At 39.6% G+C, this 21,822-nt stretch overlaps 1 protein-coding gene and 1 long non-coding RNA gene across 2 annotated transcripts in view; one reads left to right on the forward strand and one right to left on the reverse strand.

Moving 5' to 3' along the window:
- Positions 1-1,978: 1,978 nt before the first annotated feature.
- Positions 1,979-21,822, reverse strand: part of LOC144181469 (uncharacterized) — a 45,229-nt gene continuing 25,385 nt past the window's right edge. The window contains exons 5-6 of the long non-coding RNA XR_013324680.1: positions 3,369-3,483; positions 1,979-2,119 (exon numbers count right to left, since the gene is read on the reverse strand). This is a non-coding gene — a long non-coding RNA (uncharacterized LOC144181469). The remainder of the gene's footprint in view (positions 2,120-3,368; positions 3,484-21,822) is intronic.
- gpr37b (G protein-coupled receptor 37b) lies at positions 11,514-20,959 on the forward strand. The gene is made up of 2 exons (XM_077710129.1): positions 11,514-12,875; positions 20,013-20,959. Exons 1-2 carry the CDS (start codon positions 11,916-11,918, stop codon positions 20,832-20,834), a joined length of 1,782 nt encoding a protein of 593 aa, XP_077566255.1. The 5' UTR covers positions 11,514-11,915; the 3' UTR covers positions 20,835-20,959.

The following is a 21,822-nucleotide window of genomic DNA, read 5'->3' on the forward strand; positions in this document are numbered from 1 at the left end:
ATTATCATTAGTTCAAAAACATTTTTAGAACATCAAAAACATCATTCGAGACCAACAAGCATTGTGCTACTTTTTAAATTATCCAGGGCTAGGATAAAACTAACAACAAAAAAACATAAGCCACACTTGAGTATTATTCACAAGCCCAACCAAACTATACAGGAAAAAAAGTGTGACTTATTGTCCGGAAAATACACCATATAGCACTTTCAGAGAGATAAAAAAACATGCTTAAAGGGGGCACCACTCTTAATTTTATGATATGCACTACAACCAATGGACCAGTTTGCATTGTGCTGTGGTCAGAAGAAATGTAAACAATAGAGTTAGTTGAAAAGACTTTGCTTTAAAGAGGATGCACGGCCGGCCTTAACTCTCCTAAACTCATTCATCCATTTCCATGCACTCTAATGCTACTTTTCCCCACATGTTGTTATTAAGTAAGTCTGCCACCACACAAATGACAACAAATGCTCTCACCCACAATGCAAATAAAGCATAATGGTGCATATTAGCCATCTTGTGGGGAAGACCATAAAACAGCTCCCAATTACACAGCAGGGGAAAAAAAGCAAATAATTGTTTAGCCTATGCAACAAAGCTACCATTTAAATGGTTGATGATGCTTTGGTTCAGGGGTCGGTTCACCTTTTTGACAAAGGGAACCATAAACAATTAATCTTTTCAAACATTATTCCTTGAGAGCCATACTCAGAATTTAAAAGTAAAAAATACATGAAAATGCAAACATTTATTATTCATTTCACCACTTTGAAAGTAAAAAAAAAGTCGGAATTCTTTTGAGAAAATTATTTCACGGTTGTTAATCAATGAGTATCAATGAGAATATGCATGCAGAAGAGTCTAATGAATAAAAGTTATGATTTAAAAATGGCGGAGAGCTGTATACACCCATCCAAAGAGCCACATATGGCTCCAGAGCCATAGGTTCTCTACCCCTGCTCTATATGTATACATATAGACACTATATGTATACATATAAAGCAGGGGTCGGGATCCTTTTTGAGGAAAAGAACCATAAACAATCTTTTCAAACATTATTCCTTGAGAGCCATACCAGAATTTAAAAGTAAAAATACATGAAAATAAAAAAAGTCTGAATTATTTACATTATTTCACTGTTGCTGATCAATGAGTATCAATGAGAATATGCATGCAGAAGAGTCTAATGAAGAAAAATTAGAATTTTAAAAAGGCGGAGAACCATATACACCCATCAAAAGAGCCACATATGGCTCCAGAGCCATAGGTTCCCTACCCCTTTGCTTTGGTTGAACAAGTTAGTAGTTATAAAACTGAATTTTGAACTAATGGTCTGCAATTGACAGCCACAATTTGTCATCCAAAATTTCTTATTGGATAAAATCAATGCACTTAACCCTTCTAATTGTTTTTAAGGGGTCAAAACAGGGCATGCAAAAATCAATAATACTTTTTTACATAGTCCATCTCTGCCTGAAAAGAATATATACAGCTAAAAATAAACATTTGAAGCCTTAATTGAACTATAGATAAAATGTAATCCACCAGCAAAAAATGTGAAAGATTGCTACTACAATACTTTAAATATACACTATAATAAAATAGCTTAATTGTATTGTATTGTATTGTAAGCACAGGAATTGAAGAAAGACACAAATACTATCTTTCATCTGTCACTAAAAACAATGTGTCTCACATTCTTGCACATTGTTCTCCTATTTTTTATGTGTTTTTGTCTCCTAGGGGAGCTTCTCTATTATTACCCTCACATTTACCCGTCAGTTTCTTCCATTTTGGGACGACCTGGCCATTATTTGCCGTATAAAAAAAAGAATACTACACTTTTTTTAAAATGCATATACATCACAATGTCAAAGCAAAGCAATCATGAAGGAGAAAAGTGAATGAATGCTACCATCAAAAATGCCTAAATTGCACAGCAGAGTAGTCAAATTTAATGTTTTTCCTTACCTGGAAAAAAATGGCCACATCGCTTCCATGCTGTTGCACAAACAAACAAATTGTTGTTGTTGGATGAACGATTGACGATGGAGGGGTCCAATAAAGTCAAACAATTCACTGAAAGTTTTTCTTCATAATAGGGATCCATTTTATCCTGCAGAAGTGTGAAGGAGAGATTTGTTTGTTGTTGATATTTTGGCTTTTTAGGCATCCATAATGATCACAAGAGGTTAATTTTAACATTATAATAGTTCCTTTTGGCTATTTGAGTTTGATTTAATGTTAGAAAGATTGCAGAAAGGATCAAAATGAACTAGTAAACAAAACGGAATCCTGCAAGGCGTCTCATTGATTCTGATTGCGGATGGTAAACAGGTGCTTGGTCATTTGGGAGAATATAGCGCAGCTTTGTGGACAGGTGGAGAATTACAGTTATGAGAAATTTCAATCATCATGACATTTTATTATTAGTGCTGCTTGGGTCTACTTATAATTGTCCAATGTGAAATTAGTATATTAAAGCTGACAATACAGGAAAATGAAGCTATTTTATTATAGTGTATATTTTAAAAGTTGAATTGGAAATCTCCCAAACATTTTTTGCATTATAGCTTTTTAAATATATATTTAGATTAAAAAAAAAGATCTTTTAAATAAAAACACAGAAAAAATGATTAAAAAATGACAATTATTGATTTAAAAGGGGGAAAAACAGGAAATTGAATATACACCCATAATTTGATTCTGAATATTTTATAGTTTTTTATAGATCTAAAACAATGTTTATTTGAGCTTTTTTTTCCTTAGTAAGGGAACATAATTTATTAAATCATTTGTTTTTCATTGCAAAAGAAAACCAATTTTTTCTTTAATTATATTCCCTATTAAAGTGGAAAACAGAAAATATTTGTATATATTTTTAGATTTTACAAAATGATTTTTGAACTAAAAACACAAAGAAAAAAATGGATTAAAAATTACTATTATTGATTTAAAAGGGCTAAAATCAGGAAATTTAATCTATATATAATCTATAATCTTCATTTTAATTTGATCCTAAAACGAAAATCAGCACTCATAATTTACTTTCCCGTTCCACAAAAAATGATGTGGCGGGCCAGATTTGGCCCCCGGCCCGCCACTTTAACACCAGTGGTATAGAACATGATATCATAGTTGGACAAAGTGACTGGCGTATAATACAATTTAAGAAAAGACATTCACTAAATAACATAAAACATATAATTTGCATATTTTGTCTTCCATTACCTGCAACAACCATCAAGTGCACTTCTCCCCATTTTTAGCAACACTTCCTCTCCCCCCTCCTCAATCAAGCCACAGATTCACGAAGGTCACCCACGAGATAAATGCAATCCGTATCCGTCTGGCATCTGGCTCACCTGCAGATTGCTTCTGGCCGTAGTCACGCCTGCAGACAAGTCACCTCTCACCCTCGCTTTTGTCTTCAATCTGCCTTTCAAAAGAGGTCGACTTCAATCCCGCTGTGAGGCGAACCTATACCGAAAGATAAAAATGAACATTCAATTCAGTGTGGCCATCTTGGCGGTTGGATTCCAGGCTACGATTTTCCACTGTTGAGACGCCCTTGGGCAAGGCGCTGAACTCTAAATGCTTCAAATGGGCCAATGGCAGCATCATTGTGGGTGAATGTGAAAAAAAAACGTAAATGGATAAATGCAGTCTCCAAATATTATTCACTGACAATGGCTCTAAACCACATGTGTCAAAGTGGCGGCCCTAGGGCCAAATCTGGCCCGCCACATCATTTTGTGTGGCCTGGGAAAGTAAATCATGAGTGTTGACTTTCTGTTTTAGGATCAAATTCAAATGAAGAGTATAGATGTATATTAAATTTCCTGATTTTCCCCCTTTTAAATCAATAATTGTAATTTTTTAATCATTTTTTCTGTGTTTTTAGTTCAAAAAACATTTTGTAGAATCTAGAAATAAATTTCTAAAAATATTTTCGGTTTTCCACTTTAATATTGAATATAATTTCAAAAAAATAGTTTTCATTTGAAATTAAAAAAACAAATGATTATTAGATGATTCCCCTTACTAATAAAAAAGTAAGTTTTCAATCCATTTTGTTTTTAGTTCCAAAATAATTTTGTAAAATCTAAAAATATGTAAAAAAAAAAAGCTCTAATAAACATTGTTTTAGAGCTATAAAAAAACTGAATATTCGGGGCTTTTAATCCTGTTCTTTTAATCCATTTATATATATAAAAAACATCTAAATACTATATCTAAAATGGTCCGGCCCACGTAAAATCAAGTTGACGTTAAAGCAGCCCATGAACCAACCCAAATCTGACACCCTTGATCTAAACATTAATATAAAGTCTACTCTACTTAAACATGCTTTAAACTCAAATGGATGATTCTCTTCTAAATGAATCTGTTTGAGAAGAAGTGAGTAGTGAACCTCTTGAGTTATAAGCAGAAAATGCTTTGGCCTGAAGTTTCTTCTATTCAGTTTGATTTAAAAATGGTTCTCACCATTAATCCAAGTCAAGCATTATCACTGCATCCTACCACAACTCTAAAGGTCATCCAGTTCTTCAGTTTAGCCAGTAAAAACAACACCACAATGCCTTTTAATATGCTTATTTATCAGACCCCAAATGCCCTAAACAACACAGCGACGTTATTTAAATGAACGAAAAAAACAAGGATGAAAAAAGACTTCATTAGCAACCACACAAATGGAGACCTATTTGCAGTTCAATACAACTGAACTGGACTAATCACATCCTTTTTTTTGCAACCATTGTGTTATTTCCCCTCCAAAAAAAATGAGACGCTTAACCTTGGGTGTCATAAAACGCCACATCTGCCACCACACATTGGGCAAATATGCCTTCCCTCTCTTGAAATGAGTTTAAATAAGAGCGTTTAGGTGTAAGTGTGGCACTTCATCACTTCCCGACGCAATCATTACCGACGCACAAGTGGCTGGCTCGCTGAATTATGCATGTTTGTTTGTTGGTTTCATTACACGAACAGGCGTCTGAGGCGGAATAATGGAGGATTTCCGAGTATTATGATATGGTATTTCTTCATACTTTGTGCTTAGAGAGAAGAAGATGAGCACTCGAGGGGTTTCTCTTGGCACCATGTGAGCTCCATTGTCATGCACAGCTTCATTTTCTTATTTCTGCTCCTATGATCCATCACTTGAACTAGCTTTTATGTGCCGGTTGGGACCAAGTGTTGGTGAAAAATCCTATTAATACATTTTGTTGTATAAAAAAAAAAAATAAAAGGAATGATGATGCATTTGTGAACCATGTTTTGTAGTATTTATGAGTGGATTTTAGATGCATGCATTTTTTTCTGGGTTATAGTAAGAGATGACTGTTATATTTGCTTTTTAACGACAGTTCATTTTTCCATCTTTTCATAACCAAGCGCTCCAGTACTTTTCCTTCAGCTCTCATCCAGGCTCTCATTAGCTGATGCAAGCAGTCTATTTTCCAAGTCTGATGTGCAACTTGATGAGAAAAGCTGCTTTGAGAGCACACTTTGATGGACATGCAACCATGGATTGGTGCTTTCCAGCTTGTCAGCTATACAGCCCAATTTCCAGCAGGACTTTGGAGGCCAACTGTTCAACCTTTCCATCCACTTCTGGAGAACCCAGTGGTGCCTAATGAGCTGCAGTGCAAACACCTGCCTGCTCTAAAAAAACAACCCACATGCTGTAATGTGGAGGTGTCAAAGTGATGGCCCGGGGGCCAAATCTGGCCCGCCGCATCATTGTGTGCGGCCCGAGAAAGTCAATCTTAAGTGCTGACTTTCTGTTTTAGGATCAAATTAAAATGAAGATTATAGATGTGTATTATTTTTTTTTGATTTTCCTCCTTTTAAATCAATAATTGTAATTTTTAATCATTTTTTCTGTGTTTTTAGTTCAAAAATCATTTAGTAAATCTAAAAATATATTTTAAAAAACTAAAATAAACATTGTTTTAAATTTATAAAAAACTGAATATTCAGGGCTTTTAATACAGTTAATGTATCCGTTTATATAAAAAAAAAAATCTAAATATTATATCTAAAATGGTCCGGCCCACATGAAATCAAGTTGACGTTAAAGCGGCCTGCGAATCAACCCAAGTCTGACACCCTTGCTGTAATGTAATGATAGCAAACTGGAATTCCCTTTTTCAGTGATTGGCTGCCATTGACTTGTCTTGACTGAGGTGAATTGCTGACCAATGCTTGTGGAGCTCTGCCTTAGGAGGCTTTAATTTTACTGTCATCCTTCACCACTTACATTTAGGCAACACTGCCACCTGCTACCTATCCCAGGAATCACACAATCAGATTGGATGATTTAAAGCAGGGGTGTCCAAACTTTTTGCAAAGAGGGCCAGATTTGGTAAGGTGAAAATGTGTGCGGGCCGACTTTTAGCCTGACATTCTTTGAACCATTAACATTAAATGCAAATTAACTTTTTGGGATTTTTTTTAATTACAAATGGCATACTTTTACTTTTACATTTTTTTTTTACATTTAGGTTTTTACCGAAATCACAAACCACAAAAAATTAAGAAAACTATCAAGGATATTTAAGTTCATGTGAAACATCACATATTATTCACTATTATATGCTCACTGTAGGAACAGTGCTGAAAACAAAACAATGATCACTGCATATTCAAACTGTGATTTTGACCATCACAAAAAAAAATAATGAACTGAGATTTAAGAATTTATTCAACTCAGAGGACTTAACAAATATCTTGCCTGCACTAATGTGAAGGGTGATACTGGGATCTTGACTGCAGTATGTAGTCCAGGTCTTCATCGCACGCTAACGAGAAAAAGTCAAACTCAGTTCCTTTTGCCTCTAACTGTCTCTTAATATCTAATGAAACGTCTTCAATTCTCCGTGCCACAGTATTACGAGCCAGGCAAATATTGGCAAACTCTTGCTTCTTCGCGGGACAAATTTTCTCAACCATTTTCATTACACAGTCTTTAATAAATTCACCGTCACTGAAAGGTTTGCAGTGCTTTGCAATTAGCGTTGCCACTTCGTAGCTTGCCTTTGTGGCATTTTCATTTGACTCACGGGCTCTTGTGAAAAAGCTTTGCTGTGCCGTTAAAACAGCTTCCAGTTGCTTCACTTTTTCACCGCGTTCGTTCCCAGTTAGCTTGTCGTAGCTAGCATGTTTCGTCTGGTAGTGCCTCTTAATGTTGAATTCTTTGAAAACAGCCACAGTCTCTTGGCAAATTAGGCAGACACAGTTGTTTCGTATTTCAGTGAAAAAATACTCAAATTTCCACTTCTCCTGGATGCGGCGGCCCTCCCGGTCAACTTTCCTTTTTTTGTTTACATGTTAGAAATGGGCTGGGCTGAAACAATGACGCAAGGGTCACGGCGGCCAGAGTGCGGCCACAGGGCTACTGCCATCTTCTGGTGAAGTGAAAAATAGCTTTTTGTACACATTTATTTTATACTGTGGTCAACAGTGCTGGCGGGCCGTGTATTATTGATTTCATGATAGAGGCCGTGGGCCGGTCAAAATTTGTCCTCGGGCCTTATTTGGCCCGCGGGCCGGACTTTGGACATGCCTGATTTAAAGGGTGTCAGACTCGAGTCGGTTCGCGGGCCGCTTTAATGTCCACTAGATTTCACATGAGCCGGACCATTTTTGATATAATATTTAGATTTATTTTTTTTATAAATGGATTAAAAACCTAAAAAAATATTCAGTTTTTCTTAGATCGAAAACAATGGTTATTTTAGCATTTTTTAAACATATTTTTAGATTTGACAAAGTGATATTTGAACTAAAAACAAGGAAAAAATTGATTAAAAATATGACAACTAATGATTTTGAACGGGGGGGATCAGGAAATATAATATACATATTTATCTTTCATTTCAATTTGATCCTAAAACAGAAAGTCGACACTCATGATTTACTTTCCCGGGCCACACAAAATGATGTGGCGAGCCAGATTTGGCCCCTGGGCCGCCACTTTGACACACAGATTATCCAGACTGAATCCTACACCTGCAAAGGCTCTTAAAGGCAGCAGATGAGAGTATTTTGAAAAACATCGGAAGAGGTCTCATGCTATTGGAGGATGCACAAAGAGGCAGGCAGTGTCAAGCTGACCTCCATCATAGAACACTTCAGACCTGACCTCAGCATCTAGGAGAAGAAGCATCAACAACTCATTGCAGTGACCCTCAATTAGGCCCCAATCAGGTCTTTTAGTCACAGCAAATTTGCTGAAGTAGACGCAATTAAGATCATTCACACTTCACTGAAAACAACTGCGGCGTATCAAGCAGACAATTTGTGGCCATTGTGTCTCATTAAGTCTAATTGGTACTGCAACACTGCAGTGCCGTGACTTTAACTAATTAAAATGGAAACAAATAAATCCTGCCAAGAGGATTCAGTGAAACTAGAAAAATGTCACTCATACCTAAAGGCAATTTAGAGTGTTCAACTGGTCTCCCATGCATGTCTGAGGAAAGTGGAGTACCCAGAGAAAACCCATACAAGCCCGGGGAGAACATGCAAACTGCCTTGGATAAAATCCGGGATCCCAGAACTGTAAAGCCAATGTGCTAACCTAAGGGTGTCAGACTCGGGTTGGTTCGCGGGCCGCTTTAACGTCAACTTGATTTCACGTGGGCCGGGCTATTTTAGATATAATATTTCAATTTCTTTTTTTATATAAAAACCAGGACCCCTAGAGGATCGGATCCGGGTGCGGCTGCACTGTGAGATCATTTTCTAGTAGGCCTTTTTCCCAGTTATGATGGATTGTATTTTCTCCTCCCCAAAAATGTTCACCTACAGTAAATAAACAGCAGATGGTAGCATTGACAAACTAACACAATGAAAGCATTGCCAGTCTGGAAACAATGACATCTTTCTTAACCCTTTCTAGAGGAAGTACGGACATGGCATCCACATGCAAATACATCCCAGTCAAAATGGTTAGCGTATTTTCACGACTATAAGGTGCACTTAAAAGTCCTAAATGTACTCCAAAATAGACAGTGCGTCTTATAATCCAGTGCACTTTATATATGGAAAAAACAGAAAACCAAAAACCACCACTGTCGGATATTAAAAACCACAAACGCCTGAACTGAAACAATACTGTTAAATAAGCAGATGCCATCTTAGTTTACAAAATCTTCCATCATATAGCTCATCCCCCACTGCAATATTTTATACAAAAAATCCAAAACATCAACAATGGCTGGCTCTAGAGGTGACTGTAAAGTAGTGAGTGCTTTACACCTGGAAGTCAATAGCAATTACAGTATTTTCACAACTATAAGGCACACTTAGTCTTAAATTTTCTCCAAAATAGACAGTGCACCTTATAATACAGTGCGCCTTATAATACAGTGCGCCTTTTATATGGAAAAAATGTCATTCATTGAGGGTGCACCTTATAATGTCGTGCGCCTTATAGTCGTAAAAATACGGTACTATTGGATCATCCTACGTGCTTTCAACATGCTCAAGTACACTAAAAATCTACGTGTAAAAATTCAGCTGTGCACATATGCACTAAATCCTGCTTTTTTTCCTGAGTGTAAGTGTGTTTTTGTGTGGATTTGGCACACACACACACACACACACATAATTCCATGTTTACTAGTTTGCCTTGTGGCACCTCCTTTAAAAAGGTATTTCAAGGTCAGAATCGTTTCAAGGATTTAACTTGTGCAGAATAAATGAACACAATATGCGAGGTTGCACTAGTGGGAATTTTTAGGGCCTATAAACTCCAATCCAGGGTTTTTCTTTTTGTAAAGCTGCTAACTTCTATAAATCCAGTGCTGTTTCTCACTGGATGAAGGTCAATGGAGATATTGGCTGAAGGGAGTGAAAATGAAGCAAAAGTTGGCTGGGAATATGGCCTCCCGCCTCCAGGTTGGACTGGCTGTGATGGTTTATTTGAAGTAGAAGGTCACTGGCTAGTGGGGGGGGGCGTTCTGATTGGTTGGTGGGTCACATTCATGCAGACAAGAGTACATGTGGGTCAGAAGCATTTATTTTTGGGCCAGTTTAAGTGAATTTTAATATCGTCAATCTTATTATAGAGGTCATTTTCTGTAAATTTGGGATTTTCTATTGGTTTTAATTGTATTTTGGTGGTTTTCTGGATTTCAAATGTGTGTGTGTTGAATACAGCAGACTTTGTGGGCTCCAAACTCATAGGAATCGATTACTTAAAGCACTTAATGTGGTCATTTCATTTCGTATGGAAAATCTCTTGAATTATTGACTAATCAATTGGTCATAAAGACCTTTAAGATTGCATGTGCAGTTCTAAAAAGGTCCAGTTCACGTCTGGTAACAGGAATTACTTCATTTAGCAACGGTGAACGTAATATTTCAAACTAAATGGCTTTTTAAGTCAACATGGGAGAGTATCTGGAAAACGATCCTTTCGATTCATGCAGTATCGCAGAAATACCATGTACGATGATTTTTCTAAGGATTTTCCTTTCAAAGTAAAACATGTGTACTCCCTATTAAATCCATGAATATGGAGGAGAAAATTGTGAATCAGGGGAGGCTTATATGAGAGAAATTGTACAATTCAACGATTTAAGACTATGGCTTATTTGAGAGAAATTGAACAATTCAACGATTTAAGACTACGGCTTATTGGAGAGAAATTGAACAATTCAACGGTTTTAAGAGTACGGCTTAGACGAGAGAAACAATTTTAAGACTACGGCTTATAAGAGAGAAATTGAACAATTCAACGATTTTAAGACTACGGCTTATACGAGAGAAACAATTTTAAGACTAAGGCTTATAAGAGAGAAATTGAACAATTCAACGATTTTAAGACTACGGCTTATACGAGAGAAACAATTTTAAGACTAAGGCTTATAAGAGAGAAATTGAACAATTCAACGATTTTAAGACTACGGCTTATACAAGAGAAATTGAACAATTAAACGACTTTAAGACTACAGCTTACACGAGAGAAATTGAACAATTCAACGATTTTAAGACTACAGCTTATACGAGAGAAATTGAACAATTCAACGATTTTAACACTACGGCTTATACAAGAGAAATTGAACAATTCATTGATTTTAAGACTGCGGCTTATCCGCTACTAATATGCGAGACAATACGGTATTCAGGTAAGGCAAATAAAAAAAACATGATGCATGATCAATTGTTCAAGCCTATCTCATGTTGTGTTCCAAAGAAAAAAATCCCTCACTCTCTAGTTATCACTGCTCCTCCTCTAGGTGACAAAAAGGAATGGACTTGTTTTCTGCATTTATCAATGCGGGCGTGGCAGCCAAGTCCGCCAGAGGTAGCGGCAAAAGAGAGGGGGTCTGCAGCTACGGTCTGCCCTGGGGGGGCTTGTGGATGCTCCAGTGATAGATGAAGAGTGACAGATCGGGGTTAGCCGCCAGGGGAGTCCATTTTCTTTGCAGTGCATACTGCAATATAGGGAGAAGAGGGGAAGGCGTGATGAGAAGAGAACCTCCTCTCTTTTCCTCAATCCCTCCCTCCCTTTTACTCTCTCTCTCTCTCTCTTTTTCTCTCTCTCTCTCACATTCTGTCTTGCTCTCCACTCCTGTGCATCAGTGAGCTTCAGGCGGCTCCACGCCGCATTGCCGCTGCTCCATCCCACAGCAGGACTAAATCGCCGGACCCGATTTGCACTGGATTTTTCAAACCTTGTTTTTTTTCTTCTTTTTTTCTCTCCTCCACGGATACGCCACACATCTTCCATCACATCCTCTTCGGTCGACGATGAATGCGGATACGGTACGGCTACAAGTTTCCACCCGTTCCCGTGTTCTGTCTTGACTGAGACGGCTCCAACATGGGTGTTGACTAAATGGAGAAGCAGAAGACTACGTGAAGGTGCACTTTGCGGGTTCCCGATTCTCACCATGCAGACGCTCTCACCTGGGCTGTTTTTAGTGTTTTTCCTTCTAAACGCACATGTGTGTTCGCCCGCTAGAAACAATGCCCAAGGGCACGTAAAAGACGACATAAGCCCACACCCCTCCAAGACTTCCGTCTCGTCGCCGTTTCGGCAGAACGGAGTGAGAGATGGCGCCCCAGGTGAGTCCCCCTTCGGCCGAGGGGGCGTCGACTCCACGCCTCCATGGAAACGTTGGGTCGTGACCGGAGCTAGGCGCCTGTCGCGCAACAAGCGAGTCTTGAATAGGACGGTGACGTCCGTGGAGGACGCCGTCTCGCACGGGGACCCAACCCGCCACCATGGTAAGAGGATCAAGTCGAATGAGGGGGCGAGGAATGCGGGTGGGCACCACAACGCACCGAAAACCCCTTTTCTGGGGGAGGGCGATGGAAACGGGAAGGCCACAAAAGAGGAGAAAGCATGGAAGAAAGGGAGAACCCGGCTGAACAAAAGCCCGGGGGGCCTGGCTCAGCCTCCCTCGTCGTCATGGGAACCCATCCCCAAACCGTTGGCCCTCACATCTACCGACGCGCCCTTTGACCTTCTCACTAGGAGGCCCGAACTTTTCACATTCCGGGAGGAGAACCCGTGGGATGCCACGCCTATCACGCCTCCCGGATCGCAGGACTTTGGTGACGAGATCAAGAATCCTTTCTACCCGCTGACCGGCGAGACGTACGGCGCTTACGCCATCACTTGCGTGTCGGGGGTCATCTTCCTGGTGGGAGTGGCGGGCAACATCGCTATCCTTTGCATCGTATGCCAGAACTACTACATGAAGAGCATCTCCAACTCACTACTGGCTAATTTAGCAGTGTGGGATTTTGCCCTAATCTTGTTCTGCCTGCCCATGGTGGTCTTTCATGAGTTGACCAAGTCCTGGCTACTGGGGGAGTTCACCTGCAGGGTGGTGCCGTATATAGAGGTAATTTTTGGTGATCTTTGTGCTCTTTGTGTGTGATTTTGTCTAGTGGCTAGGCAAGAAGAACATTGAAGTATAACCTGACGTCTCCTGCAATATGTTTGCCCACTTGTACATAATACACAAGCACACAATAATTGTGAATATTAATCAGGGAATCCATTCAGGGATAGTATAACTGCAAGAAAATGGTAAAGATTCACCATTTTTAGAAAAATGATCATTCTGATTTGTTCAAAACTAACTAATGTTCTCTCACTGTTTACGTCAGAATATTTTCTTAAAAAACATTACTTCTATCTTCCTAAATACATCAAAACATTTGAAATGATGCATTTACAATGCAACATATGTTACCATATTTTGCAGTTTAATATACCGCCCCATTTAACACACATGTATATTAAACGGCAGGGGTATATTAAATGGCACACAAACGGGAAGGTACAATCCACTACGCACTCATTAGAAAATAACATGGTGCATCAACGTTTTGCAGACTAAAATTACTTACTGCTCAGGTTAAAACTACTTACTGCTGAATAAAATCTGACTTGAAATTTGAATGAACTTAAGTACCGTATTTTTACGACTATAAGGCGCACCCGCAATGAATGACACATTTTAATTATTTTTCCACATATAAAGCAAACTGGATTATAAGCCACCCTGTCTATTTTGGAGAAAATAGTCGTGAAAACATGGTATCTATAATTATGCCCCCATGAACACCATACAAATCTTGCCAAAAAAGCTAAATTGCTGTTTAACTACACAAGTATATTAAATGGCAGGGGTATATTAAATGGCGCACAAACAAAAGGCTCAAAAAAAGCAAAAATCATTTAATATACCCGAGTATATAAAACTGGAAAAATACGGTCAATCAATAAAATAAAGTCAATCCAATCAAAAGCCATACAAACATTTCTAACATACCATCATGAGTGTTAGTCCGACTAAGTTAGCGTGCTTGCCAGAGGAAAAAAAAAGTTTGTTTGCAATGTAGCCACGGGCTAATTATCTCCCAGTGGAACACACTCATACCCCAAAACTGTCATTGTCCCTTAACCCAAATTCAGTGTGAATGAATGCCAGCGTCTGGCCTGAATTGGCGCAAAATGTTACGCCCGTAGATAACGTGGCCTTTAGCCAACCTGGTTTTATTCGACCTTGAATGGAATGGTGCGACGAGCTGGATAGAAATTTGGGACACGGCCAGTTTGCATTATTTCAGATAAGCCGTGCTGTCAAGTTGATGGCGAACAGTCGCGCAAACAGCAGCACATTCTCATGAGGGGACACTCGGGACACTATTTAGGTTATGTTCTCACATATTCTAGCCTAGTAAAAACGTTTGACTGATTTTTTTTACTGGAAAAATACAGCTCAGCTGAGAGTGTATGATCAGTCATTCTAGTTGAAGTTCTTAATGGCTCCTGATTGGGCAAAAATAAAGACTAGGATTGTTGAAAAAAGGCTGTTGTTTTGGAGAAAAGCGGCGCAAAATTACAACTAAGACAGGAAAGGGTTTGATTTTTTTTTTGGCAGGTAGATGACAAAGTGAGATTGACTATAATTCCAAGCAAAAAAAAGACAAATTGTCGAGGAAACATAACTAACTACAGTGTTCCCTCGGTTATTGCGGTTAATGGGGACCGGGACCACTCGCGATAAGTGAATTTCCGCGAAGTAGGGATTCCCCTTCAAAAATGCTTAATTTGAATTTAATTCAATGTTTATTTATTTATTTTCTTAATTTTTTTGATTTTTTTACCCCCTTGAATACAGTACACCATATAAAATACGGGTAGAGAGAGAGTGAAATTCATGTTATAACAAAAACTGTAAAATATGTTGTTTCAATGAAATAATTGTATTTTTTTTTCTCCAAAAAAAATCTGCAAAACTCTGAGTCCGCGGTAGCTGAACCGCAAAGTAGCGAGGGAACACTGTATCCTTTGCAGATAGTCCAGCTAAGCGTGCTATACTGGTATAAAACATCAACAAACATTTACCATTTCAAAGTGTGATGACAGTGGTTTACAAGATTAAAACGAAGTACGTAAATGTCCATTGTCTTATTGCTGTAAACCTACTTTATCACGCATTATTTTTTAAACTACAGTAACAACTATTATGTCTGGATGACTAGGGGCGTATACTAACCCACCCACTAACACACATTTCTTTCCATCTGGCTTAATGCTAATTGTCTCTCATCATCACGGAACACAAATCTAACAAGTCCCTCAAGGCGTGTGAATTCCGAGGTGATTCTTTTGGCATTAAGCCATTGAGACTTTTAATACACAAGCAGCATGTCATATGTCAGATACATCATGAGAAAATGGATTGTTCATTAGGTATACATGCTCATTAGAATGACAGCCTAAAGAGGCCTTTGGAATATGGAAGATAATGACGATCATTTTGAAGTGACGCATTTCAAGTCGAGATTAATTAACTGTCACCATGTAAATGTGAACCTAAACATTGGTGTCAAACATATGGCCTAGGGAAAGGGTGTCAGACTTGGGTTGGTTCGCGGGCTGCTTTAACGGCAACTTGATTTCATGTGGGCCGGATCATTTTAGATATAATATTTAGATTTTTCTTTTTAATAAATGGATTAAAAGAACTGGATTAAAATCCCTGAATATTCAGGTTTTTTATAGATCTAAAATAATGTCGATTTTAGCTTTTTTAGTATACTTTTAGATTTCACGAAATGATTTTTGAACAAAAAACTGAAAAAAATGATTAAAAAAATTACAATGATTGATTTAAAAGGGGTAAAATCAGGAAATTGAATATACATCTATACTCTTCATTTTAATTTGAACCTAAAACACTAAGTCGGCACTCACAATTTACTTTCTCGGGCCACAAAAAATGATGCGGCGTACCAGATTTTGGCCCCTGGGCTGCCACTTTGACACCTGTGACCTCGAAATTAAACAACTTCTGGTTCATATTAGAGAAAATAAGCAACAAAATGACTGATTCACAATTTGAATCTTGTAATCTTCTTCATATTTAGTTTTTAACATTGCAATAGTTCAATTTTAATCTCAGTATATTCATTGTCTCTCTGAATATCACATTGTATGACTTCTTGCAATTTCACACGGCACACCCAGTGGTTGGGAAACACTGCGCTAAAAAGGGTGCTTGAGCAGTCAGTTTTCAATGCCTTATGGGTGGCACCAATCAAGGCAGGGAGAAAACCAGCAAACCAGAGGAAAGACAGTAAAATTTCTTGAAATAGGGCAGCCTAAAACTGCAGTCAATCTGCAGGTTGACATGACAACCAACCACATTTGTCTGATTGACACCTTCCCATTCCTTCATCTAGCAACATTCAAGCAGTCATATTCTTGCATGTATTCGAACAATCTTGTCTGCACATACACATGCAAAAGTAAGTGGGGCGTGCTTATCCAACAGATGGGTGGAATGGCCTTCCCTCCACTGATGGTTGCCTGCAGCTGTTCAACCCCGCATCGGCTATCTGTGATTAGACAAAAGCCTCGGGGGAACACAACAGAGTGTCGTTCATGCACAGTGCGCACAGTGCTGAAGCATTTTAAGCACATACGGCTTATTTTTTTTTGTGGCTTGCTACGTCTGATGTCACACCCTCTCCACGTCGCTTCCTCTCGTTAGTGATTGCTAATTAGACAGCATTTTAATAAGTCTTACAAATATGAGGTTTGAATTTGAACGTTCAATGGAGAGTAAAGTAAGGAATTATAAGGATCGGTTCTAATGACCTTGAAAAGTCACTTTTTCACGTTTTTTTAATATATATTAAGTATCTGAGGAAAATGTGCTCAAGACCTTGATGTAATTTAATGCAGGAATTTATTGTCCAGAAGAAAGTGCCAGAGAGTTGCTATAAAATTGCAGGGAGCGGCATTACTAAATGGGGCTTTTGATATTTCATCTCATGAGAGGCTCTACTTACGCTAATGATTGTATTTCACATTGTTGCGCACTGCGAGAAACCTCATTGCAGTTTATGTTAAACAATTTTACGCATATCATCAAATCTATAGCGGCATAGAAATGCACATTGGTATGTGACTAAACACTTTTTATCATGTATAGCAAAGGTGTCAGACTCGGGTTGGTTCGGGGGGCGCTTTAATGTCAACTCAATTTTATGTGGGCCGGACCATTTTAGATATAATATTTAGATTTTTTTTATATAAATGGATTAATAGAACTGTATTAATTATTCAATGTTTTAAAGATCTAAAACAATGTGTATTTTAGCTTTTGTTAATATCTTTTTAGATTTTATAAATTTATTTTTGATCTAAAAACACAGAAAAAAATTGATTAAAAAATTACAATTATTAATTTAAAAGGGGGAAAATAAGAAAGTTTAATATACATCTATATCTATCATTTTAATTTGATCCTAAAACAGAAAGTCTCCACTCATGATTTACTTTCCCAGCCCACACAAAATGATGCAGCGGGCCAGATTTGGCCCCCGGGCCGCCACTTTGACACATGATGTATAGTATAAGTATGCATGCAATACACTTCATCCTGTTTTATTTCTTCTTTTTCCTTCTGGAATTATGGTCTAGTGACGCCGCTATAACGACACACGCACAATTTTTATTTTTATTTATTGCGTTTGCACACCATCCCCATTCGTCACCTGAATAAGTCCAGGGGTCACGTGGCTGAGTAGGCGCCACTACTGCTCGTTAGGAACCCAATTACCAATGTGAAGCCATAGTGACACATTGGAGTGGACTTTGAATCATCGGGTTAATGACCTTTTATTAAATAAACGCACAGAGGGACACTGTTTGTCTGCCTTAACTGCTGCTTATGTTGAATGACCGCAAGATGTGCTATAGGCAAAACGTCCTTATTCATGGAGCGAAGAGAGAAGTCAATTGTGAGAAATTTGTCCTTTGCCCTTTTGTGGAAGCTACCAGACGGAGTCATACATAGCTAATAAAAGCCATTTGGAAATGTAAATTATACATGGATCAGAAGACTGCTTAAATGTAGAACTGCGACATTTTTCATTAGAACAGAAGACGAACTACGTAGACCAACGGTGTCAAAGTGGCGGCCCGGGGCCAAATCTGGCCCGCCGCATCATTTTGTGTGGTCCGCAAACCAAACTGAGTCTGACACCCTTAACATAGACCATCACCAAAATGAATCACTAACTCTAACAATCTATATTTTTGCTATTTTTTCTTCCCACTTCCACTTTTCTAACATCATTTTCTCCGCCTCATTTGCGTGAAATCCTTGACTATTTGAAAGCCACTACAGAGAAGAGAGCTTGTTTGTGGTGCCCTGACGCTCCCAGGTGTGCTGATCCAAGCCACTCCTATGTGAAAGCATTTGAAAGACGCTCATCTAGCCACAAAAAAATCTCCATATTTCAGCATGCCGCTACATGTGGAAAGTGGCGAGAATAACACATTCTGTGCATTTCCATGGTTGTCGGTACTCGAGTTGATCCAGTGCATATCTTAATGATAATTTCCTCATTCCCAAATCCTTCTCTGGAATTGTGAGCAAAAATATCTTCACAGTAAAAAAAAAAATAATGATTCAAATACAAACTGATGTGGAATTCCTGTATTTGCACGTCTTGGCATTGAAAGCGAGCAACCAAGTAATCTCTCGCTCTCAAAATTATAATCAGAGAGATAAATTATAATGAGAGAGATAGAGAGAGTCCGGTCGACCAAACGTCCGGTCGACCAAACGTCTGGTCGACCAAACGTCCGGTCGACCAAACGTCCGGTCGACCAAACGCCCGGTCGACCAAACGCCCGGTCGACCAAACGCCCGGTCGACCAAACGCCCGGTCGACCAAACGCCCGGTCGACCAAACGCCCGGTCGACCAAACGCCCGGTCGACCAAACGCCCGGTCGACCAAACGCCCGGTCGACCAAACGCCCGGTCGACCAAACGCCCGGTCGACCAAACGTCCGGTCGACCAAACGTCCGGTCGACCAAACGTCCGGTCGACCAAACGCCCGGTCGACCAAACGTCCGGTCGACCAAACGTCCGGTCGACCAAACATCCAGGGACCAAACGCCTTCCGACAAAACGTCCGGGGGTCTTTAAACAGTGTGTGTCTGTGGACAGTGTGTATCCATCCCTGTCCAGGAAGTTTGGGTTGGGAGAAGCTCACCAGGGGCCATCTGGGATGTTGACTACCGTCATTAATTACAGCAGTGGGGGTGACGTGAGAGGAGCGGATGTTTCGTGTAGAACAAGAGTGGGAGGAAGAGATGGAGTGAGGAGGATGCTTGGATCAGGGACTGTTTTTGGCAGATTCGGCCCAATTTGTGTGTGAACAAGACCAGACACAAACGTGCAAGCACCCCCAGCGAGCACAGTCAGGCAGCTGTGGAGGAATATATTCTTTGGCAACTGTGCTGTTAATCCAACAGATCCTTTGCAAGAGGCCCAATCCTCCTCCTGAGCTTTAATAGCCGTTGTCAGCCTTGTGTTGAGTGTCAGACATCCTCACCTTGTCTCTTTATTGTTTGCTGCTTGCAAATCTAACATGACTGGAAGATTCTGCTAAATGGAGATAAAGGCGTCTGTTCATTGTTATGCCGTTCCCAGGGTTGAATGGGCTTGAAGAGGAGTAGCTTTGTTTACAGCAAGGGTGTCAGACTCGGGTTGGATAGCGGGCCGCTTTAACGTCAACTCGATTTAATGTGGGTTGGACAATTTTAGATATAATATGTAGATTGTTTTATAAATGGATTAAAAGAGCTACATTAAAATCCCTGAATATTCTGTTTTTTATAGATCTAAAACAATGTATATTTGAGATTTTTTTAATATATTTTTAGATTTTACAAAATGATTTTTGAACTAAAAACACAGAAAAATTGATTAAAAAATTACAATGATTGATTTAAAAGGATGAAAATCGGGACATTTAATATACATCTATACTCTTCATTAGATGTTGATCCTAAAACAGAGAGTCGGCACTCATGATTGACTTTCTTGGGCCGCACAAAAGGATGCGGCAGGCCAGATTTGGCCCCTGGGCCACCACTTTGACACCTGTGGTTAACAGTGTTAATGCAAGCGAGGCTAATCCATGCATCTCTGCTCCTTGCAGGTAGCTTCCCTGGGCGTGACCACCTTCACCCTGTGCGCACTGTGCATCGATCGCTTCCGGGCGGCCACCAACGTTCAGATGTACTACGAGATGATCGAAAACTGCACGTCCACTACAGCCAAGCTGGCCGTCATCTGGATCGGAGCACTCCTGTTGGCACTTCCCGAGCTTCTGATCCGTCAGCTGGTTTTGGAAGAGGCCGACATCCCGGACGGTGCTCCCGAGGAACGCTGCGTGATCCGTATCTCCGCCTCGCTGCCCGACACGCTCTACGTTCTGGGCTTGACGTACGAGGGCGCCCGTCTGTGGTGGTGCTTTGGCTGCTACTTTTGCCTCCCCACCCTCTTCACCATCGGCTGCTCGCTGGTGACGGCGCGGAAGATCCGCCACGCCGAGCAGGCCAGCAGCGTCCGCGGCAACAAGAAGCAGATCCGCCTGGAGAGCCAGATGAACTGCACGGTGGTGGCGTTGGCCATCGTCTACGGCGCTTGCGTGGTGCCCGAGAACATCTGCAACATCGTGTCGGTCTACATGGCGGCCAGCGTTCCCGAGAGCGCCATATCGGTGCTGCGCCTCCTCTCCCAGCTGCTTCTCTTCTGCCGGGCGGCCGTGACGCCAGTCTTGCTGCTGCTCCTGTGTCGCCCGCTGGGCAGGGCCTTTTTGGACTGCTGCTGTTGTTGCTGCCGTTGCGGGCGCAATCCCTCCTCCGCCACGGCTAGTGACGATAACGAACACGAGTGCACCACCGAGCTGGAGTTGTCGCCGTTCAGCACCATTCGTCGGGAGCTCAGCAACTATACGCCGGCTGGTTCTCATTGCTAAGACTAAGGATTTTGTTTTTTTTTAGCTTTTGCTGTTTACATTTGTCACTCCACCTATATAGATCACGTAAACCAGTGTTTCCCAACCACTGTGCCACCGTGAGCGACGATCAAGTCATACATGATATTATTACCAGTATGAAATCGAAATATCGGCCGAAATAAGCATAAACAGGCGTTTGGTCGCCGGTCTTTTGGTCGCCGGTCAAATGGTGACAGAGAGTTTACTGTAGAAACCAGCTCTCAAAATTATATTCACGAGAGAGAGTTTAATATCTAAGACAGAGAGTTTAGTATCTAAGATAGAGAGTTTAATATCTAAGACAGAGAGTTTAATATCTAAGACAGAGTTTGATATCCAAGTACTATTGAAACCATCTCTCAAAATTATATTCATGAGAGTTTAATATCTAAATATCTACTGTTTACAACAGTACTTAGATATTAAACAGTACTTAGATATTAAACTCTCTCTCATGAATATCATTTGGAGAGCTGGTTTCAACAGTAAACTCTTTGTCACCATTTGACCGGCGACCAAACGTCCGAGCACCGAAATAAGTCAACATTGTAATATGACAAGATTTAAATTGTAATATTATGAGATGAGAACTGAAATATACCTCACAATAAGTTCACACTATAAAAATACTAGATTAAAATTGGAACATCACCCACAAAAAATCCAATATAATCATACAAGATTCAATTCATAATATTTGGACAACTAAATTTAAATATGACCCACAATAAGTCTGCATTGTAAATATTACAAGATTCAAATTGTAATATTACGAGTTAAAAATTGAAATATTGAACACTTGTCCATGAACCTCAACTTTTGGTGACATTGGTAAGGAAAAAAATCCATATTTCTGGTGTTTCTTTGATAAATCTATGATTGGAATGACTTTATCTTGCAAATAGAGAACAAATTTTCATATGGTGGTTTTGCATTGAAAAAAAAATGCTTTGGAAAGTGAATCTTT

The sequence above is a fragment of the Stigmatopora nigra genome, chromosome 23 (assembly GCF_051989575.1).
Source record: "Stigmatopora nigra isolate UIUO_SnigA chromosome 23, RoL_Snig_1.1, whole genome shotgun sequence".
Taxonomy (NCBI): Eukaryota; Metazoa; Chordata; class Actinopteri; order Syngnathiformes; family Syngnathidae; genus Stigmatopora; species Stigmatopora nigra.

Coding starts and splice junctions, on each gene's coding strand:
- gpr37b (XM_077710129.1), top strand. CDS start 11,916: ATGCAGACGCTCTCACCTGGGCTGTTTTTAGTGTTTTTCCTTCTAAAC. Junction 12,876..20,012: donor GGGTGGTGCCGTATATAGAG/GTAATTTTTGGT, acceptor TGCTCCTTGCAG/GTAGCTTCCCTGGGCGTGAC.